Below are 25,494 nucleotides of genomic sequence, written 5' to 3' on the forward strand. Positions count from 1 at the left end.
TAGCATGCCAAAGTTTGTGCTATTGCCATTGGGAATGCATTGGGCGTTTAAGTTAAATAACTCAGAAACTACAAAACATTTCAAAGTAAAAAGTTCCAGCATGTGTCTCCACAGTAAGCTGAATTATAAAACGTGTGAATGGAGTTTCTAGGTGAAAGTGATTTTGACGTGCCACTATCTGCCATTGTAAATTTCTCAAATATAAAGCACTATATTTCTAAAACTATGAAACATTTCAAAGATTCCTTTTCAGGCAAACATGTCCACCGTAAGATGAACCTAAATAGGTTTGAATGGGGATTCTAGGTGTAAGTATGTAGGACTAGAAGCATGCCAAAGTTATAATTTTTTTCGGATGGCATACTATAGCATGCCGTTTTTCGTGATTTTGGACTATTTGAAAAAAAGATGAAAATCATGAAAAAACGACATACTATGGTCATGGTTTCGGACGGCATACTATAGCATGTCGTTTTTCATGATTTTGGAGGATTTGAAAAAAAGATGAAAAACGACAACGTCCATGTTTTGGGACGGCATAATACATTTTGTCATATTTTCATGATTTTGGGACACTATGTCAGAGCCAGGACTTTAACCTGCAGCCTCCTGATTCCCAGGCAGGATCTGTACCCAGTGAGCATGCTGTTCTTAAAACAGCAAAAGAAACAATAGACAAATCTCCTGTTATTTAATTTTTTGTATTTTATCTTTGTATCAATGTTGTACTCAAAGGGAACAGCAGACTGTGTTGTGGCAGGTAGCTAGTAGATCAGTGACTTAGCACACTGGCTGCATGATCTGGAGATTGTGGGTTCAAACCCCACTCAAACCTTTACTTGCCAAAATCTGCCATTGACCCCATTCTGAATTTCTCAAATTTAAAAGCACTATATTTCTAAAACGATGAAACATTTCAAAGATTCCTTTTCAGGCAAACATGTCCACCGTAAGATGAACCTAAATAGGTTTGAATGGGGTTTCTAGGTGTAATTATGTAGGACTAGTAGCATGCCAAAGTTTGTGCTATTGCCATTGGGAATGCATTGGGCGTTTAAGTTAAATAACTCAGAAACTACAAAACATTTCAAAGTAAAAAGTTCCAGCATGTGTCTCCACAGTAAGCTGAATTATAAAACGTGTGAATGGAGTTTCTAGGTGAAAGTGTTTTTGACGTGCCACTATCTGCCATTGTAAATTTCTCAGATTTAAAGCACTATATTTCTAAAACTATGAAACATTTCAAAGATTCCTTTTCAGGCAAACATGTCCACCGTAAGATGAACCTAAATAGGTTTGAATGGGGATTCTAGGTGTAGTTATGTAGGACTAGTAGCATGCCAAAGTTATAATTTTTTTCGGACGGCATACTATAGCATGTCGTTTTTCGTGATTTTGGACTATTTGAAAGAAATATGAAAATCATGAAAAAACGAAATACTATGGTGATGGTTTCGGACAGCATACTATAGCATGTCGTTTTTCATGATTTTGGAGGATTTGAAAAAAATATGAAAATCATGAAAAAATGACATACTATAGTCCATGGTTTGGGACGGCATAATATAATTTGTCATATTTTGGGACACTATGTCAGAGCCAGGACTTGAACCTGCAGCCTCCTGATTCCCAGGCAGGCTCTGTACCCAGTGAGCCACTGTGCATGCTGTTCTTAAAAGGCTGAATAGATAATGACAGAAGAGCCAGAGACTTGTTTCCATTGTGGTTCATAAACATTCAATCGTCTAGAGATAAACAACAGCAAAAGAAACAATAGACAAATCTCCTGTTATTTTATTTTTTGTATTTTATTTTTGTATCAATGTTGTACTCAAAGGGAACAGCAGACTGTTTTGTGGCAGGTAGCTAATAGATCAGTGACTTAGCACACTGGCTACATGATCTGGAGATTGTGGGTTCAAACCCCACTCAAACCTTTACTTGCCAAAATCTGCCATTGACCCCATTCTGAATTTCTCAAATTTAAAAGCACTATATTTCTAAAACGATGAAACATTTCAAAGATTCCTTTTCAGGCAAACATGTCCACCGTAAGATGAACCTAAATAGGTTTGAATGGGGTTTCTAGGTGTAAGTATGTAGGACTAGTAGCATGCCAAAGTTTGTGCTATTGCCATTGGGAATGCATTGGGCGTTTAAGTTAAATAACTCAGAAACTACAAAACATTTCAAAGTAAAAAGTTCCAGCATGTGTCTCCACAGTAAGCTGAATTATAAAACGTGTGAATGGAGTTTCTAGGTGAAAGTGATTTTGACGTGCCACTATCTGCCATTGTAAATTTCTCAAATATAAAGCACTATATTTCTAAAACTATGAAACATTTCAAAGATTCCTTTTCAGGCAAACATGTCCACCGTAAGATGAACCTAAATAGGTTTGAATGGGGATTCTAGGTGTAAGTATGTAGGACTAGAAGCATGCCAAAGTTTGTGCTATTGCCATTGGGAATGCATTGGGCGTTTAAGTTAAATAACTCAGAAACTACAAAACATTTCAAAGTAAAAAGTTCCAGCATGTGTCTCCACAGAAAGCTGAATTATAAAAAGTGTGAATGGAGTTTCTAGGTGAAAGTGCTTTTTTGACGTGCCACTATCTGCCATTGAGCCCCATTGTAAATGTCTCAAATTTGAAAGCACTATATTTCTAAAACGATGAAACATTTCGAAGATTCCTTTTCAGGCAAACATGTCCACCGTAAGATGAACCTAAATAGGTTTGAATGGGGTTTCTAGGTGTAAGTATGTAGGACTAGTAGCATGCCAAAGTTTGTGCTATTGCCATTGGGAATGCATTGGGCGTTTAAGTTAAATAACTCAGAAACTACAAAACATTTCAAAGTAAAAAGTTCCAGCATGTGTCTCCACAGTAAGCTGAATTATAAAACGTGTGAATGGAGTTTCTAGGTGAAAGTGATTTTGACGTGCCACTATCTGCCATTGTAAATTTCTCAAATATAAAGCACTATATTTCTAAAACTATGAAACATTTCAAAGATTCCTTTTCAGGCAAACATGTCCACCGTAAGATGAACCTAAATAGGTTTGAATGGGGATTCTAGGTGTAAGTATGTAGGACTAGAAGCATGCCAAAGTTATAATTTTTTTCGGATGGCATACTATAGCATGCCGTTTTTCGTGATTTTGGACTATTTGAAAAAAAGATGAAAATCATGAAAAAACGACATACTATGGTCATGGTTTCGGACGGCATACTATAGCATGTCGTTTTTCATGATTTTGGAGGATTTGAAAAAAAGATGAAAAACAACAACGTCCATGTTTTGGGACGGCATAATACATTTTGTCATATTTTCATGATTTTGGGACACTATGTCAGAGCCAGGACTTTAACCTGCAGCCTCCTGATTCCCAGGCAGGATCTGTACCCAGTGAGCATGCTGTTCTTAAAACAGCAAAAGAAACAATAGACAAATCTCCTGTTATTTAATTTTTTGTATTTTATTTTTGTATCAATGTTGTACTCAAAGGGAACACCAGACTGTGTTGTGGCAGGTAGCTAGTAGATCAGTGACTTAACACACTGGCTGCATGATCTGGAGATTGTGGGTTCAAACCCCACTCAAACCTTTACTTGCCAAAATCTGCCATTGACCCCATTCTGAATTTCTCAAATTTAAAAGCACTATATTTCTAAAACGATGAAACATTTCAAAGATTCCTTTTCAGGCAAACATGTCCACCGTAAGATGAACCTAAATAGGTTTGAATGGGGTTTCTAGGTGTAATTATGTAGGACTAGTAGCATGCCAAAGTTTGTGCTATTGCCATTGGGAATGCATTGGGCGTTTAAGTTAAATAACTCAGAAACTACAAAACATTTCAAAGTAAAAAGTTCCAGCATGTGTCTCCACAGTAAGCTGAATTATAAAACGTGTGAATGGAGTTTCTAGGTGAAAGTGTTTTTGACGTGCCACTATCTGCCATTGTAAATTTCTCAGATTTAAAGCACTATATTTCTAAAACTATGAAACATTTCAAAGATTCCTTTTCAGGCAAACATGTCCACCGTAAGATGAACCTAAATAGGTTTGAATGGGGATTCTAGGTGTAGTTATGTAGGACTAGTAGCATGCCAAAGTTATAATTTTTTTCGGACGGCATACTATAGCATGTCGTTTTTCGTGATTTTGGACTATTTGAAAGAAATATGAAAATCATGAAAAAACGAAATACTATGGTGATGGTTTCGGACAGCATACTATAGCATGTCGTTTTTCATGATTTTGGAGGATTTGAAAAAAATATGAAAATCATGAAAAAATGACATACTATAGTCCATGGTTTGGGACGGCATAATATAATTTGTCATATTTTGGGACACTATGTCAGAGCCAGGACTTGAACCTGCAGCCTCCTGATTCCCAGGCAGGCTCTGTACCCAGTGAGCCACTGTGCATGCTGTTCTTAAAAGGCCGAATAGATAATGACAGAAGAGCCAGAGACTTGTTTCCATTGTGGTTCATAAACATTCAATCGTCTAGAGATAAACAACAGCAAAAGAAACAATAGACAAATCTCCTGTTATTTTATTTTTTGTATTTTATTTTTGTATCAATGTTGTACTCAAAGGGAACAGCAGACTGTTTTGTGGCAGGTAGCTAATAGATCAGTGACTTAGCACACTGGCTACATGATCTGGAGATTGTGGGTTCAAACCCCACTCAAACCTTTACTTGCCAAAATCTGCCATTGACCCCATTCTGAATTTCTCAAATTTAAAAGCACTATATTTCTAAAACGATGAAACATTTCAAAGATTCCTTTTCAGGCAAACATGTCCACCGTAAGATGAACCTAAATAGGTTTGAATGGGGTTTCTAGGTGTAAGTATGTAGGACTAGTAGCATGCCAAAGTTTGTGCTATTGCCATTGGGAATGCATTGGGCGTTTAAGTTAAATAACTCAGAAACTACAAAACATTTCAAAGTAAAAAGTTCCAGCATGTGTCTCCACAGTAAGCTGAATTATAAAACGTGTGAATGGAGTTTCTAGGTGAAAGTGATTTTGACGTGCCACTATCTGCCATTGTAAATTTCTCAAATATAAAGCACTATATTTCTAAAACTATGAAACATTTCAAAGATTCCTTTTCAGGCAAACATGTCCACCGTAAGATGAACCTAAATAGGTTTGAATGGGGATTCTAGGTGTAAGTATGTAGGACTAGAAGCATGCCAAAGTTTGTGCTATTGCCATTGGGAATGCATTGGGCGTTTAAGTTAAATAACTCAGAAACTACAAAACATTTCAAAGTAAAAAGTTCCAGCATGTGTCTCCACAGAAAGCTGAATTATAAAAAGTGTGAATGGAGTTTCTAGGTGAAAGTGCTTTTTTGACGTGCCACTATCTGCCATTGAGCCCCATTGTAAATGTCTCAAATTTGAAAGCACTATATTTCTAAAACGATGAAACATTTCGAAGATTCCTTTTCAGGCAAACATGTCCACCGTAAGATGAACCTAAATAGGTTTGAATGGGGTTTCTAGGTGTAAGTATGTAGGACTAGTAGCATGCCAAAGTTTGTGCTATTGCCATTGGGAATGCATTGGGCGTTTAAGTTAAATAACTCAGAAACTACAAAACATTTCAAAGTAAAAAGTTCCAGCATGTGTCTCCACAGTAAGCTGAATTATAAAACGTGTGAATGGAGTTTCTAGGTGAAAGTGATTTTGACGTGCCACTATCTGCCATTGTAAATTTCTCAAATATAAAGCACTATATTTCTAAAACTATGAAACATTTCAAAGATTCCTTTTCAGGCAAACATGTCCACCGTAAGATGAACCTAAATAGGTTTGAATGGGGATTCTAGGTGTAAGTATGTAGGACTAGAAGCATGCCAAAGTTATAATTTTTTTCGGATGGCATACTATAGCATGCCGTTTTTCGTGATTTTGGACTATTTGAAAAAAAGATGAAAATCATGAAAAAAGGACATACTATGGTCATGGTTTCGGACGGCATACTATAGCATGTCGTTTTTCATGATTTTGGAGGATTTGAAAAAAAGATGAAAAACGACAACGTCCATGTTTTGGGACGGCATAATACATTTTGTCATATTTTCATGATTTTGGGACACTATGTCAGAGCCAGGACTTTAACCTGCAGCCTCCTGATTCCCAGGCAGGATCTGTACCCAGTGAGCATGCTGTTCTTAAAACAGCAAAAGAAACAATAGACAAATCTCCTGTTATTTAATTTTTTGTATTTTATTTTTGTATCAATGTTGTACTCAAAGGGAACAGCAGACTGTGTTGTGGCAGGTAGCTAGTAGATCAGTGACTTAGCACACTGGCTGCATGATCTGGAGATTGTGGGTTCAAACCCCACTCAAACCTTTACTTGCCAAAATCTGCCATTGACCCCATTCTGAATTTCTCAAATTTAAAAGCACTATATTTCTAAAACGATGTAACATTTCAAAGATTCCTTTTCAGGCAAACATGTCCACCGTAAGATGAACCTAAATAGGTTTGAATGGGGTTTCTAGGTGTAATTATGTAGGACTAGTAGCATGCCAAAGTTTGTGCTATTGCCATTGGGAATGCATTGGGCGTTTAAGTTAAATAACTCAGAAACTACAAAACATTTCAAAGTAAAAAGTTCCAGCATGTGTCTCCACAGTAAGCTGAATTATAAAACGTGTGAATGGAGTTTCTAGGTGAAAGTGTTTTTGATGTGCCACTATCTGCCATTGTAAATTTCTCAGATTTAAAGCACTATATTTCTAAAACTATGAAACATTTCAAAGATTCCTTTTCAGGCAAACATGTCCACCGTAAGATGAACCTAAATAGGTTTGAATGGGGATTCTAGGTGTAGTTATGTAGGACTAGTAGCATGCCAAAGTTATAATTTTTTTCGGACGGCATACTATAGCATGTCGTTTTTCGTGATTTTGGACTATTTGAAAGAAATATGAAAATCATGAAAAAACGAAATACTATGGTGATGGTTTCGGACAGCATACTATAGCATGTCGTTTTTCATGATTTTGGAGGATTTGAAAAAAATATGAAAATCATGAAAAAATGACATACTATAGTCCATGGTTTGGGACGGCATAATATAATTTGTCATATTTTGGGACACTATGTCAGAGCCAGGACTTGAACCTGCAGCCTCCTGATTCCCAGGCAGGCTCTGTACCCAGTGAGCCACTGTGCATGCTGTTCTTAAAAGGCCGAATAGATAATGACAGAAGAGCCAGAGACTTGTTTCCATTGTGGTTCATAAACATTCAATCGTCTAGAGATAAACAACAGCAAAAGAAACAATAGACAAATCTCCTGTTATTTTATTTTTTGTATTTTATTTTTGTATCAATGTTGTACTCAAAGGGAACAGCAGACTGTTTTGTGGCAGGTAGCTAATAGATCAGTGACTTAGCACACTGGCTACATGATCTGGAGATTGTGGGTTCAAACCCCACTCAAACCTTTACTTGCCAAAATCTGCCATTGACCCCATTCTGAATTTCTCAAATTTAAAAGCACTATATTTCTAAAACGATGAAACATTTCAAAGATTCCTTTTCAGGCAAACATGTCCACCGTAAGATGAACCTAAATAGGTTTGAATGGGGTTTCTAGGTGTAAGTATGTAGGACTAGTAGCATGCCAAAGTTTGTGCTATTGCCATTGGGAATGCATTGGGCGTTTAGGTTAAATAACTCAGAAACTACAAAACATTTCAAAGTAAAAGGTTCCAGCATGTGTCTCCACAGAAAGCTGAATTATAAAAAGTGTGAATGGAGTTTCTAGGTGAAAGTGCTTTTTTGACGTGCCATTATCTGCCATTGAGCCCCATTGTAAATGTCTCAAATTTGAAAGCACTATATTTCTAAAACGATGAAACATTTCAAAGATTCCTTTTCAGGCAAACATGTCCACCGTAAGATGAACCTAAATAGGTTTGAATGGGGTTTCTAGGTGTAAGTATGTAGGACTAGTAGCATGCCAAAGTTTGTGCTATATTGCCATTGGGAATGCATTGGGCGTTTAAGTTAAATAACTCAGAAACTACAAAACATTTCAAAGTAAAAAGTTCCAGCATGTGTCTCCACAGTAAGCTGAATTATAAAACGTGTGAATGGAGTTTCTAGGTGAAAGTGATTTTGACGTGCCACTATCTGCTATTGTAAATTTCTCAAATTGTAAGCACTATATTTCTAAAACTATGAAACATTTAAAGATTCCTTTTCAGGCAAACATGTCCACCGTAAGATGAACCTAAATAGGTTTGAATGGGGATTCTAGGTGTAAGTATGTAGGACTAGTAGCATGCCAAAGTTTGTGCTATTGCCATTGGGAATGCATTGGGCGTTTAAGTTAAATAACTCAGAAACTACAAAACATTTCAAAGTAAAAAGTTCCAGCATGTGTCTCCACAGTAAGCTGAATTATAAAACGTGTGAATGGAGTTTCTAGGTGAAAGTGATTTTGACGTGCCACTATCTGCTATTGTAAATTTCTCAAATTTTAAGCACTATATTTCTAAAACTATGAAACATTTCAAAGATTCCTTTTCAGGCAAACATGTCCACCGTAAGATGAACCTAAATAGGTTTGAATGGGGATTCTAGGTGTAAGTATGTAGGACTAGTAGCATGCCAAAGTTATATTTTATTTCGGACGGCATACTATAGCATGTCGTTTTTCGTGATTTTGGAGGATTTGAAAAAAATATGAAAATCATGAAAAAACGACATACTATAGTCCATGGTTTGGGACGGCATACTATAGTAGGCTATGTCATATTTTCATGATTTTGGGACACTATGTCAGAGCCAGGACTTGAACCTGCAGCCTCCTGATTCCCAGGCAGGCTCTGTACCCAGTGAGCCACTGTGCATGCTGTTCTTAAAAGGCCGAATAGATAATGACAGAAGAGCCAGAGACTTGTTTCCATTGTGGTTCATAAACATTCAATCGTCTAGAGATAAACAACAGCAAAAGAAACAATAGACAAATCTCCTGTTATTTTATTTTTTGTATTTTATTTTTGTATCAATGTTGTACTCAAAGGGAACAGCAGACTGCATTGTGGCATGTAGCAAGTAGATCAGTGACTTAGCACACTGGCTGCATGATCTGGAGGTTGTGGGTTCAAACCCCACTCAAATCTTTACTTGCAAACATCTGCCATTGATCCCCATTCTGAATTTCTCAAATTTAAAGCACTATATTTCTAAAACTATGAAACATTTCAAAGATTCCTTTTCAGGCAAACATGTCCACCGTAAGATGAACCTAAATAGGTTTGAATGGGGATTCTAGGTGTAAGTATGTAGGACTAGTAGCATGCCAAAGTTATAATTATTTTCGGACGGCATACTATAGCATGTCGTTTTTCGTGATTTTGGAGGATTTAAAAAAAATATGAAAATCATGAAAAAACGACATACTATAGTTCATGGTTTCGGAAGACATACTATAGCATGTCGTGATGAAAAGATGAAAATCATTAAAAATCGACATACTATAGTCCATGGTTTGGGAAGGCATACTATAGTAGGCTATGACATATTTTCATGATTTTGGGACACTATGTCAGAGCCAGGACTTGAACCTGCAGCCTCCTGATTCCCAGGCAGGCTCTGTACCCAGTGAGCCACTGTGCATGCTGTTCTTAAAAGGCCGAATAGATAATGACAGAAGAGCCAGAGACTTGTTTCCATTGTGGTTCATAAACATTCAATCGTCTAGAGATAAACAACAGCAAAAGAAACAATAGACAATCTCCTGTTATTTTATTTTTTGTATTTTATTTTTGTATCAATGTTGTACTCAAAGGGAACAGCAGACTGCATCGTGGCAGGTAGCAAGTAGATCAGTGACTTCGCACACTGGCTGCATGATCTGGAGGTTGTGGGTTCAAACCCCACTCAAATCTTTACTTGCAAACATCTGCCATTGATCCCCATTCTGAATTTCTCAAATTTAAAAGCACTATATTTCTAAAACTATGAAACATTTCAAAGATTCCTTTTCAGGCAAACATGTCCACCGTAAGATGAACCTAAATACGTTTGAATGTGGTTTCTAGGTGTAAGTATGTAGGACTAGTAGCATGCCAAAGTTTGTGCTATCGCCATTGAGAATGCATTGGGCGTTTAAGTTAAATAACTCAGAAACTACAAAACATTTCAAAGTAAAAAGTTCCAGCATGTGTCTCCACAGTAAGCTGAATTATAAAAAGTGTGAATGGAGTTTCTAGGTGAAAGTGATTTTTTGACGTTCCACTATCTGCCATTATACATTTCTCAAATTTAAAGCACTATATTTCTAAAACTATGAAACATTTCAAAGATTCCTTTTCAGGCAAACATGTCCACCGTAAGATGAACCTAAATAGGTTTGAATGGGGATTCTAGGTGTAAGTATGTAGGACTAGTAGCATGCCAAAGTTATAATTATTTTCGGACGGCATACTATAGCATGTCGTTTTTCGTGATTTTGGAGGATTTGAAAAAAAGATGAAAATCATGAAAAAACGACATACTATACTTCATGGTTTCGGACAGCTCATTAGGCTTCATTAGGCTTGAACCTGCGAGTGGTTCGCCACACCACAATGCATACACTTCATTAGGCTTGAACCTGCGAGTGGTTCGCCACACCACAATGCATACACTTCATTAAGCTTGAACCTGCGAGTGGTTCGCCACACCACAATGCATACACTTCATTAAGCTTGAACCTGCGAGTGGTTCGCCACACCACAATGCATACACTTCATTAAGCTTGAACCTGCGAGTGGTTCGCCACACCACAATGCATACACTTCGAGGTCCTTTTCTTTACCAACTGCACCATCACTACCATAGCCTGACTGAGTGAGATTTCCAGGCACTTTTATCTTCTTCTTTCTTCAAATAATAAATAATAATAATAAACTTTATTTGTATAGCACCTTTCATACATAAATGCAGCTCAAAGTGCTTCACAAGGCAGGACACAAAAATAGAATACAATAAAACACAGTCAAGTAGTTAAAATGATAGAACAATGGCAAAGAACAAAATAAAAGTATAAAAACATAGAGAAAAAATAAATAAAAACACAACATGCAGCAAATCAGTCAGGACAGAGTAGGAACGCAGATATTAAAACTCAACTAAAAGCAAGAGTGAAGAGGTGAGTCTTGAGTTGAGATTTAAAAATGTCTACAGAGGGTGCGTGTCTGAGCTGGAACGGTAATTTATTTAAGTAAAGTTTCAGAGTAAACACCAGAGTGGGATTTGAACCTACAACATCTGGATCATGTGGACAGCCACTTAACACACTGAGCTACCAGCCTCTTTGTGTTCTGTCATGTTCTGTCATGGTTTCTCCTCTATTATCTGATTAGAATCCACGATACCACTTAAAAGCACTAAAGACACCTTTGATAGACAGCAAACACCATTAAAATGCTCTGTACATGATCCCAAGGTCCCATTTGAAAGGTGACACCAAGAAGAACAACTTAAGTTAGAATCATAGAGAGCTCAGTGGTACCCTTGATGGAGTTGGTACAACGTATGTTCAGGAGGAAGGCCATGCCTACAAGCTAAGATCGGTGACCTCCCCTGCCACCATGCCATGCTAATTCTATTCCTAGCCTCAGGTATCTAGCTACCTCCTTCCCCACAGCTACAATCAACTCCACCACTTACCTGCCATGACTACCGATGCCAGCTCCACCCTCGCCACTCACCGAGGCCCTGCTGCCATGGCAACTGTCTGGCTCTCTGCCCTATCACCACCCTCGCTCCATTAAAGGGAAGAGTATATATGCCAGCCTGTTCCACTTGTCACTCGTGCACCGTATCTCGTACCCCTCCCTCCCTCCCTCTTCTTTACTAACTCTCGTTCTCCAGTTTCAGGTTCCAGACGGGGGTCTCGGATTGGGGGCGTGTCCTCGCACAGTCAGGACGCCCGCTACTCAGACCCCATGCCAAACACCCAGGGTATCCTACCCCCCCTGGAACCCGGCCTTCGTCCACCACCTCCCCCCCCCACAGAGCTTGCTCTACAGAGCTTGCTCTCATCCTTCACCTCCCCCAGGGGCTTAGTCTTCACTATCATCCTCCCCCCCCTCACCCCCTCCCCCCTCCTGTAACGCCAACTCATCCATGTCTCCCTCACCCCTCGACCCTCCCCCCCCCCCCCCCCTTCACCCGTCACCCAGCCCCTCGGAAACTACCCTACATCCTCACTCCCCCCCTCCTTCCCCTATTCCCAACCCCTCATCCTCCTCCCTTCCCCCCTCATCCCCACGGACAGTCCAAGGCCATCCCACGCATATCAATATGCACGCATATCAACATGCACCTCATTTCTATCATTCCTTTTCATGTTCCTCCTCTCTTCTAAATAAACGCTAAACCATGTCAAACGATGTTCGATTGAATGTGTGGTCTGTACTAGTGAATTAAGATGACGGCCATGTGAGCCAGAGGTTGTGAGTTCAAATCCAGCTGAGTTCCTCCTACTTTCACTCTGCAGCATGTCTTGGAGAATAACATCCAGAAGAACACTGGAAAGAGATTGAAAGCTAAGGAGAATCTCAGAGAGCATGGTGGCTCTCTGTGATAAGCTGCTGTCTATATCAGCCAGGTTGTGGGTTCAAGTTCAGCCCATGGCCTTGGACGGCATACTATAGCATGCCATTTTTCATCATTTTTGAGGATTTGAAAAAAAGACAAAATCACTCAGAAACTAAAAATCACACCCGTGTGAACTGAGTGGTGCAAGGTCTTATATAGCCTGATCAGCTGTGGTCTGACGTAATGTCAGTGACCATAGCAACCATGCTCGTTTTTTTGGTACGAACAAACACGGGTACACGGGTACAAAGCCAGTTGTTGGAGTGGTTTGCACCACTCAAAAAAAACATTTCAAAGTAAAAAGTTCCAGCATGTGTCTCCACAGTAAGCTGAATTACTTTGCTGAAGTGTGAATGGAGTTTCTAGGTGAAAGGGATTTTTTGACGTGCCAATATCTGCCATTGAGCCCCATTATACATTTCTCAAATTTGAAAGCACTATATTTCTAAAACTATGAAACATTTCAAAGATTCCTTTTCAGGCAAACATGTCCACCGTAAGATGAACCTAAATACGTTTGAATGGGGTTTCTAGGTGTAAGTATGTAGGACTAGTAGCATGCAAAGGTTTGTGCTATTTCCATTGAGAATGCATTGGGTGTTTAAGTTAAATAACTCAGAAACTACAAAACATTTCAATGTAGAAAGTTCCAGCATGTGTCTCCACAGTAAGCTGAATTATAAAAAGTGTGAATGGAGTTTCTAGGTGAAAGTGATTTTTTGACATGCCATTATCTGCCATTGAGCCCCATTATACATTTCTCAAATTTGAAAGCACTATATTTATAAAACTATGAAACATTTCAAAGATTCCTTTTCAGGCAAACATGTCCACCGTAGGATGAACCTAAATACGTTTGAATGGGGTTTCTAGGTGTAAGTATGTAGGACTAGTAGCATGCAAAAGTTTGTGCTATTTTTATTGAGAATGCATTGGGCGTTTAAGTTAAATAACTCAGAAACTACAAAACATTTCAAAGTAGAAAGTTCCAGCATGTGTCTCCACAGTAAGCTGAATTATAAAAAGTGTGAATGGAGTTTCTAGGTGAAAGTGATTTTTTTGACATGCCATTATCTGCCATTGAGCCCCATTATACATTTCTCAAATTTGAAAGCACCATATTTCTAAAACTATGAAACATTTCAAAGATTCCTTTTCAGGCAAACATTACCACCGTAAGATGAACCTAAGTAGCTTTGAATGGGGTTTCTAGGTGTAAGTATGTAGGACTAGTAGCATGCCAAAGTTTGTGCTATTGCCATTGAGAATGCATTGGGCGTTTGAAATGAAATGAAATGAAATGATTACTATATTTACCCAGGGTATCTGGGCTAAGCTCAAGAACTTGTTTCCAGCCAGGCCCTGCTCATAGAACACATTTCATCGTAGTGGTTCAATGCCTTGTTCAAGGGCACTTCAGCGGTGGTAATTTTAACGTGTCGGACGGCTGATTCGAACTAGGAACCTTCCGGTATCAAGACCGCGCCGCTATCCGTTCGGCCACCGCTGCCACAATTTAAGTTAAATAACTCAGAAACTACAAAACATTTCAAAGTAAAAAGTTCCAGCATGTGTCTCCACAGTAAGCTGAATTATAAAACGTGTGAATGGAGTTTCTAGGTGAAAGTGCAATACAAATAAATATAATATCACACGTATACACAGTGTATTCATAATGTTTAGAAATGTGCATACAAAGTTGTACACATGGTGCAGTCATAGATAATAATAATAATAATAATATTAATAAAGCTTTATTTCTATAGCACCTTTCAAAACAACGTTACAAAGTGCTTTACAAAAGGAAATAGCAAAAGTAAACAGCACACAGCAGGAAAAACACAGAAACAATGCAAAGCAAATAATAATAATACAAGGCAGAGTAAACAATCAATAGAACACAATCAGGAGAAATCAGAATTAAAAGCTAGTCTATAAAAATTAGTTTTAAGTAGAGATTTAAAATGTGGAACTGACTCAGCGAGCCTGATTTCCAGGGGCAGAGCGTTCCATAGGGTGGGGGCCCTAAAGGAAAAGGCCATGCGACCGGTCGAGTTCAGGGGCCCCTTTGGTAGGGCTAGGAGTGCTTTATTAGAGGATCTCAGACTGCGGGCTGGTATGTATGGGGGCAGTAGGTCTGAGATATAAGGTGGCGCAAGACCTAGACCTAGATGAAAACATGGCGGTTATAGCGCCACCATGAGGCTGATTTGAATGTTTTTAAGTAGCATTTCTTCCTCTGCCTAGTGGGAATGTGCGTGTATAATTTCACAGAAATCGCATGCTGTGTTCATGATTTGAGGCATTTTGTTCAAAACGGACAAATCCTGCAAACTTTGGAAGGCAAGCCAATGCTATTATGTGCACCCTTAACTCATTGTGTCCCATAGAGGGCAATGTTGTCCGCAGTACGGCCTGGACGTGACGTTACTGACTCTACCTCTGTCACCTGCACTGCTACCTGTTCCGGTGTCAGATTATGTTATGATACGCTACAGAGCGGCAGCACAGCCGCATCACTCCCGCCTGATATAAAATAAATATGCCTGCAAGGCTAAAGATAAAATAAGTCTACTGAGAGTTCTATAAAATGTCCACGCGTAACGCATCATGCTTATCAGGTTACGGGCCCAGTAATGCAAGTCTAGACTATAGTGCAACAACAAGGTAACAGAAGTAAGAAGAACTACATCCAGCCAAAATGTCCTCAGTCCTCTGCGTATAAGGGATTGTGCTACATTTCAATCTTTTAAATTCTATCTGAAAAAATGGTTGCTTGAAACCCAAAGCTGCAACCATTTATGATCTTGTTGTAGGTGTATTTTTATGCTGTGTTCCCTATGTAATGTTATGTAAATGTATTCCACTGTTTGTCTGATTTCCGTTTTGTGTTTCTTTGTGAGGACTGCGGATGAAAATTAGCAACTGTGCTATATCCGGTGTATTTACGTCCATGTGACGTCCATTAATATGCATTGTCCTGTCTAAATAAACAAATAAAGAAAAAAAGAAAATAAACTGTTAGCCAAGAGAAGCTACTAGACGAGCCTGGATGAAGACTGCGCCGAGAGACTCCCGCGAAAATTGAGGACACAAAGTTTCTACAAGCCGCAGCCCGAGCAACGTTTGGAGATCGTGAACTCCGAAGAGAAGGAACGTGAAAATAGCCGGAGCAGGAACGCTACAACAGCAGATTGTATTTGATGGAACAGAAGATAAGTTTGATCTGTGGGAGACGCGATTCCTTAGCCGTTTACACATTCTGAAGCTGAAAAGATTCAGCGAAGAATGCAGAATTAGTGAATGCACTATATGATAAGAGCCTTTCATTGATAAGACATGATGCCGCCGATGATGGAAGGAAAGCCTTGAAATTATTAACAGTCCGTGCGGGAATCGGTTTTCTACCTGGTTCGAATCCCAGCGGGACGCGTAGATGTCCGTTTAGTGCATGTTTTTATTGATTACAAAGACTAGTCTCTATCACACAAATTGCTGCCCCCATGCGAGCGTACTCCAGTCAACATAATCACATTTCATAACATCCGATCGGCTCGTATCGTATCCATGCACCTCTGCCAATCTGCTCCTGTTTCTCCCTCCCCCCTCCTGCTTCTGCTTGTCTCAGGGGAGGGAGGGCTCCTGTTTGTTTCAGGGGAGGGGAGGTGTCTTGTGTCTCGTGTAGTGTCTGTCGACATGTTCCGGCTCCATGATGGACACGGATCTAAAGTCGCTCTTTCCTTCTCCATACTCGAACAAACAAGAAAACTATCACGGATTGTATTTTTTTATGATGATGATCATCGCCGGTCAGATGGAACAATGCAAATACACTCTGTTGTGTTACTGGAGGGGCACAGCAAGTCAGCAACACCACCGTCCCTCGGCGAGCCGAGTTGGAACGATACACAGCGACAGACACGTACATAGATGGATAAATAATGACAACACGTCTTTTCATCGTTCCATCTGCCCGCCGGGTCTACTTGATCCGTCATCATCATAATATTCATAAAAAATAAACAAAACAGTAGTAACGTAGCCCGGATATGTTCCCTCCTCAGTCCCTATGCTCATTCTTTAGCTCATACAAAAGCCAATTACCGACGAAAGGTAAATGGGATCAATGTGTACTTTTTTCCTCGTAAAAGTAGACATTCAGGGCTTTCATCCGGTCTATAGTATGTATAGAAAAAATCACACCCGTGTGAACTGAGTGGTGTAAGGTTTTATATAGCATGATCAGCTGTGGTCTGACGTAATGTCTGACGTAATGAAATCACACAAAATATGTTAAGTAAAAAAAGCTATCATTTTTGATAAATGTATGTATCACACCTGGATGTGATTTCACAACTGGCTGTTTTTGCGCAGAGAAAATGACCACGGTTGCTACGGTCATCCAGTTCACCCGGGTGTGATTTAATTACGTCAGAAATTATTTTGAACATAGCAACCATGGTCATTTTTTTATGCACACAAAAGCCAGTTGTAGGAGTGGTTTACACCACTCAATAGGAGTGGTTTACACCACTCAAAAATGTTGTGTTCATTTTTATAACTGCCTGTCAACGTCTGACATAAAACGGTCCCTAACTAGGCTTTCTGTTCAAGAAGAGCCCGTTACTACAAAAGCAGGTGTTAGGTAAATATCTCCAGAATGGAAGATGGTAAAAAAAAACACACACAAATTAAGCTTTCTTTTAATAATAATAATAATAATAATAATAAAACTTTATTTGTATAGCACCTTTCATGACATGAAATGCAGCTCAAAGTGCTTTACACAAAAAAAGAAAAGAAAGGCAGGGCATAAACAATACAGTGAGGACATGAATAAAAAAAATTTAAAAGACAAATAAATCAATTAAAAGCAAGGGTGTAGAAGTGGGTCTTGAGCTGAGCTTTAAAAATGTCTACAGAGGCTGCCTGTCGAAGGTACAGCTGGAGTTTGTTCCACGCCGTCGGCCCGTAGAAGCAAAAAGCTGCTTCCCCGTATTTTTTAGTTGCCATTTTTTTAGGCAAAGCGAGCAGGCCAGCAGTGGAAGACCTTAGGGGGCGGTTTGGGACATATTTCGGCAGGCAGTCATGTAGGTAGGAAGGTGCGAGACCATTGAGAGCTTTATAAACAAGTAAAATAATTTTAAAATCAATCCTAAAAACAACCGGAAGCCAGTGCAATGAGGTATGCGGTGTGCTTCTCGTTATAAGAGAACATTTGCTGTGGGCCTTGGAAAAGGTTTGTCGTCCAATGCTATCAGCGTAGCGTCAGGGGTAATCAGTTTGTGGGAATCGTTAGCACGCTTTGTGTTAAGGGAGCATTATTCTGGAAATAGCAAGCCCAGGATTATAAACCTGTACACGTCATTGACCACCATACAAATGGAAGGAAATGAAACTGTTACTGATTACATGATAAGGGCTGAGAATATAAGTTCAGCTCTTCGTGATGCAGGAGAGAACATGAGCGATGGGCAGCTTGTAGCCACCATTTTGAATGGACTGCCATTACAGCTGGTCCACACTGATTTAGCTGGTCCCATGAGAACCCCAAGCTTAGAAGGTCACACATACGTCTTTTACAGACGACTATTCAGGTGCCATGACACTATACTTTCTAAAAGCCAAAAGTGATGCAGTACATGCCACAGAGAGGTTCTTATCAGACTCCGCCCCTTTTGGAGAAGTTAAATGTTTACGGTCGGATAATGGTTCTGAATTTACAAGCAAGGAATTCAAAGCACTGTTAACCAAAAATAGATAAGCATGAGACATCTGCACCGTATTCACCTCACCAAAACGGCACGGCAGAGAGAGGTTGGAGATTTGGAGAACCCCCTATGAGATGGGCAGGTGTATGCTTTTTGACAGTAAACTACCACAATGTGGAATTATGCTGTACAGACAGCCGCTTATGTGCGAAACAGGTGTTACAGTAGATGCACAAAGAAAACCCCTTATGAGATGCTCATATGCAGGCAAGAAGCCAGACATGTCCAAACTTCAGAAATTTGGATCTGTGTGTTTTGACAAGAGACACAAGAGAAGTTAGATCCCAGATGTGAGCAGGGTCGTTTCATTGGGTACGACAAGAACAGCCCAGCTTATCTTGTGTATTATTCAGATGCAGAGAAAGAAGAAGAAACACAGAAACATGAACCACACATTGAATATCAGAGGTACACCTCAGGGTCCTTGGCAATGAGGAAAATGATAGGGTAGAAATTAAGAACCCACCTAGAGCTAGGAGAAGGCCTGTGCACTTACAGGATTATGACACTGAAGACACAGCAAACAGACTGGAAACTTGTGTAGACTCATGTAATAGGGCAGTTTGCGACATACCACAAAATGTCAGGGTGCCATACAGTCAACCAAGTCACGGCAGTGGATAAATGCAATGAATGCAGTCACTAAAAGATAATGATACATTCAAGATCACCCAGTTGCCACCAGGCAAAAAGGCAGTGGGGGGTAGGTGGGTGTATACACTCAAGAGTGAAACCGATGGGTCAGACAAGTATAAAGCAAGATTTGTTGCAAAAGGATACAGCCAGAAATCCCAACGGTCCAATGCGGGACACGTAGATGTCCGTTTAGCGCATGTTTTTATTGATTACTTTCAATCGCCTTTCTACACACCCGGACAATAGATCAAGCAGCCCCGATTCATCCCAAAACACTCCTGTCACGTGATAAAAAAATAATAATCCTCCCTTCCTGAAAACAGGACGGGAGGGGTGCATTGTGTAGAATAGTCTCATAATGGCAGTGCCCATGCGAGCGTACATACACAACTCCAGTCAACAGAATCACACTGCATAACATTCGATCGGCTTGTCTCCAGTCTCCACCTCTCCTCCTGTTTCTCCCCCCTCCCCTCCCAGCCCCTCCTGTTTGTTTCAGGGGAGGGGAGGCGTCTTGTGTGTAGTGTAGTGTCTGTCGGAACATGTTCCGGCTCCATGATGGACACGATCACAGATCTAAAGTCGGTCTCCTTTCCTTACATTCCCAAAAAAAACAGAAAACTATCACGGATTGTATCGTCCCTCGGCGAACTCGGCTAGCCGAGTTGGAACGATACACAGTGACAGACACGTACATAGATGGATAAATAATGACAACGCGTCTTTGCATCGTTTCATCTGCTCGCATGGCGTCTCCCGATCCGTCATGATCATCTTCATCATAAAAAATAAACAAAACAGTAGTAACGTAGCCCCTATATTTAAGGGGTTTAATGACCACACCCGGGCCCTAAGGAGAGAACTCAGGAAAACAGAACGCAAATGGAAATCGTCCAATTTAATTGTGTTTCATGAGCTGCTAAAATACCTTTTGAAAGGCTATAACGATGCAGTCAAAGAAGCTAGAGCCAAATATTTTTCTAATATAATCTCAGAGAACTACAATAACTCCAGAGCCCTGTTTAGGACCATCGACCAAGTTATTGCGGGCGGCGGGCCCCCAGACCCGCATTGAGGCGTCCCCTGACCGTTGCGAGCAATTTCTCCTCGCCTACTACTACTTTCCTTGTTGTCATGCAAACATGTAGCCTATACTGTTCTCCCCTTCCCTTCTCATGCCTCCCCCATCTCCTTCCCTTCCCTTCCCTTCCCTTCCCTTCCCTTCTCTCATCAGTGTTTCATGTCTAGATGTGCAGGCTGCCACACGCAACCATTCTTGTTACCATGGCAAAGGTGATGGGAGCGACAGTGGTGATGCACACCCGCGGTTGGGTGTAGGATATTGCAAGTTGGCTCCCAAATAATTGGACGAAACACTAAGTTAATGTTGTTATATTAACCAGCGACTGTCGTCGGTATTTAGCCTTGAATGGAAACTTGCACCAATACAATTAATTCCTTCCCAATACCGATTCCAATAACTTGTGTATACTGGTCGGTCGATACTGAGTACCGATCCGATACCAGCGTGTATACTTTAAACACATCTTTGTGTATTTTATAATGTGTAAGGTTCCAAAACCTTTTCATGTCAAGGACCCTCAAATTGACACTAATTAGCCTGCGGACTCACCATTTGAAAAGATATGCCAGGGAACCTGCATAAGAGAAGATTTTTACGGCTTTAGCAGTGATTCTCAACCCGTTTAATTTCAAGGACCCCCTGTTTTACATGCATTTGTCTACGGACCCCCATTTAATGGCATTTCTATCTCTAGGACCTCCGATTCATATTGTTAAATCAATGTTCATTTAACTCTCTAAAGCTTCGAGCGATGTCCGTGGTGAGCCGCCGCGCACCCGACGATCGTAAATCATTTGTGAGTCTGTACCGCATCGCTGAGCAAATGTAACTTGGTTGTAATGATAGCTAACTAGCTAACTAACTAACTAACTAATGATAGCTAACTAGCTAACTAACTAACTAACTAATGATAGCTAAGGGGACTGAGCTAATGCCAACATAAGCTCCCACCTTCCTGAATAACCCGGAAAGGAAACAAGGATCGTAGAGTTAGAGCGGACACGTGGCATTCCTTAGGTGTGCTTGTGCTGCCACCTATCGGCACAGAAAAGTTAATGAACTGGGTGTGGCCACATCAAAAACATCATTTTAAAACTTTCTGTGTGTACACCTTTTTGAATAAATAAAATACAAAAACAAAACAACCTTCCTCATAATCATAATACCTGATGATCATGTTTAAAGGTATATTCAGTGATTTCACTTAATTCAAATATCACTTCTTTTTTTGTTTTGTTGTGATAATCCTCCCTACTATAGAGTGTGTTGACCATATAAGGAGTTCCTCCCTGTCCCCAGTTAACCCCTGGGGGTCAAAAAGCTAGGTGGCCCAGCCTTCATCCAATCAGGATAGAGAGGGGCCTTAGTTCTGCCAATCATGATCGAGCGGGGGCGGGCCTTGGTGTGTGTGCTGTTGGCCTGTCGCATGTCCCCCCACTGTAGTGCGTGCATGTGCACATCTTGTTACAGGGGCGGACCGGGGGGTTTTCCAAATCACCCAAATCACTGAATGCTCCTTTAAGTAGGTTTGGAACCGGAAGCAAAACAATACTTCTCTGCTGAAGTGGGACCCAAAGTGGGCGTGTCACTATTCAGCTTGGAAGATGCAGATGTGATATAAACCGTCATTAAATAATAAAGAACAGAACCAGTTCTAGAACCAAAGTTCTTTAGGTGGAAAAGGGGCCTGAGAGTGTCTACAAATAGAACCAAATGGGTTCTATTGTTCGGTTACCAATCATTTAGCTGGGGACCCTGTGGAAACCCCCATCAAGGACCCCCGAAGGCCCTCGAACCCCACTTTGAGGACCACTGCTCTACGCTAGCTCATTGGCTCGGTTGCCAAATTAACTATGGCCGACCACAGCCAATGGCGGGGATTTGGGGGGCGGGTGACGTGACGTCATCAAAGTCAACGGGTGAGTATAAAAGCACGGTAAAGGCGACGGCATGTTCAGACCGAATCAAGATGACATTAAGTGCGAGATACGAAGAGTTCAGGAGCAAACATGCTCCCAAGCCCGTCCACGGCGTGTGGAGAGAGGTGCTGGCCGAGTTTGCGGGCACGTTCATATTGATCTACTTCGGATGTGGCTCCGTGGCCCAGGCGGTGCTGAGCTATCCTCACGGACAAGTGCCGGGGCCTCTGCCGAGGGCCGACATCCTGAGCATCAACCTGGGCTTCGCCTTGGGAGCCATGATGGCCATTATCATCGCGGGCGAAACGTCGGGAGCCCATTTGAACCCCGCCATCACCCTTCCCATGGTGCTCATGCGCAGGCTGCCCGCGTGGAAGTTTCTGTACTATGTGACCGCACAACTCTTCGGCGCATTTTTCGGAGCGCTGGCAGTCTATACGGTGTATAATGATGCTATTATGTATCGTAACCCTGACGGTACTAGGAAGCTTGAATGGCCAGGTATGGAAACGGCGGGCATATTTGCAACGTATCCTAGTGAACATCTTGAATACTTTAATGGCTTCATAGAGCAGATCTGTGCAACCGGTATCCTGTCCATGCTGGTCCTGGCCATCACCGACAGGAAGAATATGGGCATTCCGAAGGACATTGACGACGCAGCGCAGCCGGCCTACGTGATCTCTAAACGGTTCCTGGAGGCCCTGAGCATCAGCCTGCTCATCCTGGCCATCGGAGTGTCCCAGCACCTCAACTCCGGCTACGCTATCAACCCCGCGAGGGACCTGGGGCCGCGGCTGTTCACCTTCTGCGCGGGATGGGGACAAGAGGGCTGGAACGTCTTCTATGATTCTGATAAGAAGATAAGGTACTGGTTCTGGATCCCCGTGGTGGGACCGATGTTTGGTGGACTTCTGGGGGCAGCTATGTATCACCTCTTCATCGGGCTGCACCTCTCGGAACCCAGGCGGAGTGACGGGGCAGTCAGCGACGGGGAAATCAGCGACGATCAGGCCCAGCCGGGAGAAGCGGCGGTCGACTCGAACCCCGACGGCGCTCAAATTCCGTAGGGGACTTTCTACTTGTCGCCATACAACTCCTTGCAACCAAGCGGTTTGCGAGGAGTTGCATAGGCGACCCATTGGTGTGGTTTGGGCCGTTGAATTGAACCAGTTGAACCAGAGTCACTTGGGTCGACATGCAACAGGACATAATTTACACACCACTGGGACGAACGCTAAAACCGTCTCGTCCCGTCTCGACCCATTGGTGTGGTTTGGGCTTTAGATGTCCTCCGGCTTCATCACCTGTGAAGTTTGGAAATTATTTGGTGACCATGTAGACTTTATACAACTGTTCTGTTGCCAGAAGGGGGGCAAAGTTATTGTATTTTTATTTTGATGCTAAACAGAACTATATTGTAGGTATACAGTTTAAGCTAGTGATTTAAGGACCCTCAGTTTGATATGCATGAGGACCCGCTGACTGGGTCGCGTACAAATTCCATTTGTACCCTTTCAGAGTTACAGACCTGTAAGCAACCAATTTACCAGTGATGTAGAGTCGGGGTCCAGATATTCCTTCTGTTGCCAGTAGGTGGTGCTATGACTAACTCAATATTATCATGAATGTCTTCTGGCAAGGTCTGTTAGCAAACATGTGCTTTTTGGGCCAGGGTTGGCCCATACATACAAATGTATTATTTTTTAACCATTTTGTTTTGAACCCAAATGTAGTTTGTAGTTTTAGTAGTAGATTCCTTCCACTGTTTTCCAATGTTGTTCTATCCTACTGGCTCACCTGCCACTGAGGAGCCCCCACCGGGAGGACGCAGCGTTTCCCCCCTACTCCTCCGCCCCCAGCCGCTGCGAGTACTTGCAGCGACGAATATTACCCTCCCCATCGAGCTTCCATCCATCCATATTCAACCGGAGTCGGGTCGCGGAGCGCAGTGCCCCAGACCTCCCTCTCCTGAGCAATATTAGCCACTTCCTCCTGGGGGGGTCGGATCACGAGGTGTCCCAAGGCAAGCGTGGAGATGTGATCCCCGGGTTCTCCTCCCAGTGGGACGAGCAGCGAGGATCTCCCTAGGGAGACGCTCAAGTGTTTGTGTAGACGCCCGGCCAGGCCGGATGCACTGCTGTGGCTTAGAGCCAGGACTCTGCAGTGGTGGACCCATATTTTAGTGCAGTTTCCCATGAATCTTTACAATATTTGCTTGTACAACACAACATGGTTCATGGCATGAAAAATAAAGATTTAAATTTGTATTTATAGCCAAATCTTTTTTTAAGCCCTTTTCTCCCAATTTAGTCATTATGCCAAAGTATTCCTCCACACACATTTCTGTACTGACAATGCTGTTGTACCCTAAACTGGTTCACCTGCCAGTGAGGAGCCTCCACCGGGAGGACATACTGTTGTACCCTACTGGTTCACCTGCCAGTGAGGAGCCTCCACCGGGAGGTCAAAGCAGGCTCTTCCCCCCTGCAGCGGCAAAGAACACCCCGTATTTTGAAATGAAGTAAGTAAGTAAGTACATTTTGAAATGAAGGGGGCAAAGATTCCTAACATATTCTTTATGATTATTATCTTTTCATATTAATTTAATGTATTATAATTTGTGTAGAGACCTTTTGACACCTGTCTGCCATTTGAACAAAAGACGATTGATCGGACTTTAATAGCAAACAGTGCATGCATGTGGAGAAAAGGCATAATTTTTATTATTTTGTTGACAGCACAGATGAGTGGCTTACATCTGGTTACACTGACAGCAAAAGACCATTGATATTCCACTGTAGTCAAAATGTGACTTTGGTATGGTGCAGAATAACAAATATGCCCTAGCCCTGGATAAAGGACGCTCGGCCGGACCAGATTACCCCGCGGTGGATTTCAAACCTGGCTTAACGTTGCTCTCAGTACTGCATGTAAATTAACCTCTCTCAGCGGAATGCACAACACTAATATGGAGGAGAGTCAAATCCACGCTCGGGTCACATGGTTAGTAATCGGGTACAGGCTTTAGTTTCGACAGACAATCCGACTGTCATTAGACCAACAACCTACCTCAAAGCCTAACCGCAAGCACGGAGCAATGCATGTTGGACCAACGCATGTCGGGAGCAACGGGTGATTTCCGCATGTCGGATCTTCGGCGTGTCGGATAAGCACGCGCACCCCTTGGTATTCCCGGCCAGTCGGAATAATGAGCGATCGGATTAATGACATTGCACTGCACTGCAGCCCTCAAGAGCATGAGACAAGCCTGGTTTTGAAGACGCATCTATGCAATGCCACCTACTCACACACACTGAACTGGCCTGACAATCACAATCCTCCATCACAACGCAGAAGGGCTCATAGCACTTCACCCGCTGTTTTCTTTTTGTTTCTTTTTTTAATATCGAAAATATTGTCAATTATAATATTTTTCAAGCATGT

The 25,494-nt window shown here is 41.5% G+C and overlaps 1 protein-coding gene across 1 annotated transcript; it reads left to right on the top strand.

Annotated features, from left to right (window-relative positions):
- Positions 1 to 22,097: 22,097 nt before the first annotated feature.
- LOC306928862 (aquaporin-3-like) lies at positions 22,098 to 23,117 on the top strand (the record flags this gene model as incomplete). The annotated part of the gene is made up of 1 exon (XM_079509136.1): positions 22,098 to 23,117. One exon carries the CDS (start codon positions 22,098 to 22,100, stop codon positions 23,115 to 23,117), a length of 1,020 nt encoding a protein of 339 aa, XP_079365262.1.
- Positions 23,118 to 25,494: the final 2,377 nt, after the last annotated feature.

Source organism: Electrona antarctica (assembly GCF_951216825.1).
Source record: "Electrona antarctica genome assembly, chromosome: 8".
Lineage (NCBI taxonomy): Eukaryota > Metazoa > Chordata > Actinopteri > Myctophiformes > Myctophidae > Electrona > Electrona antarctica.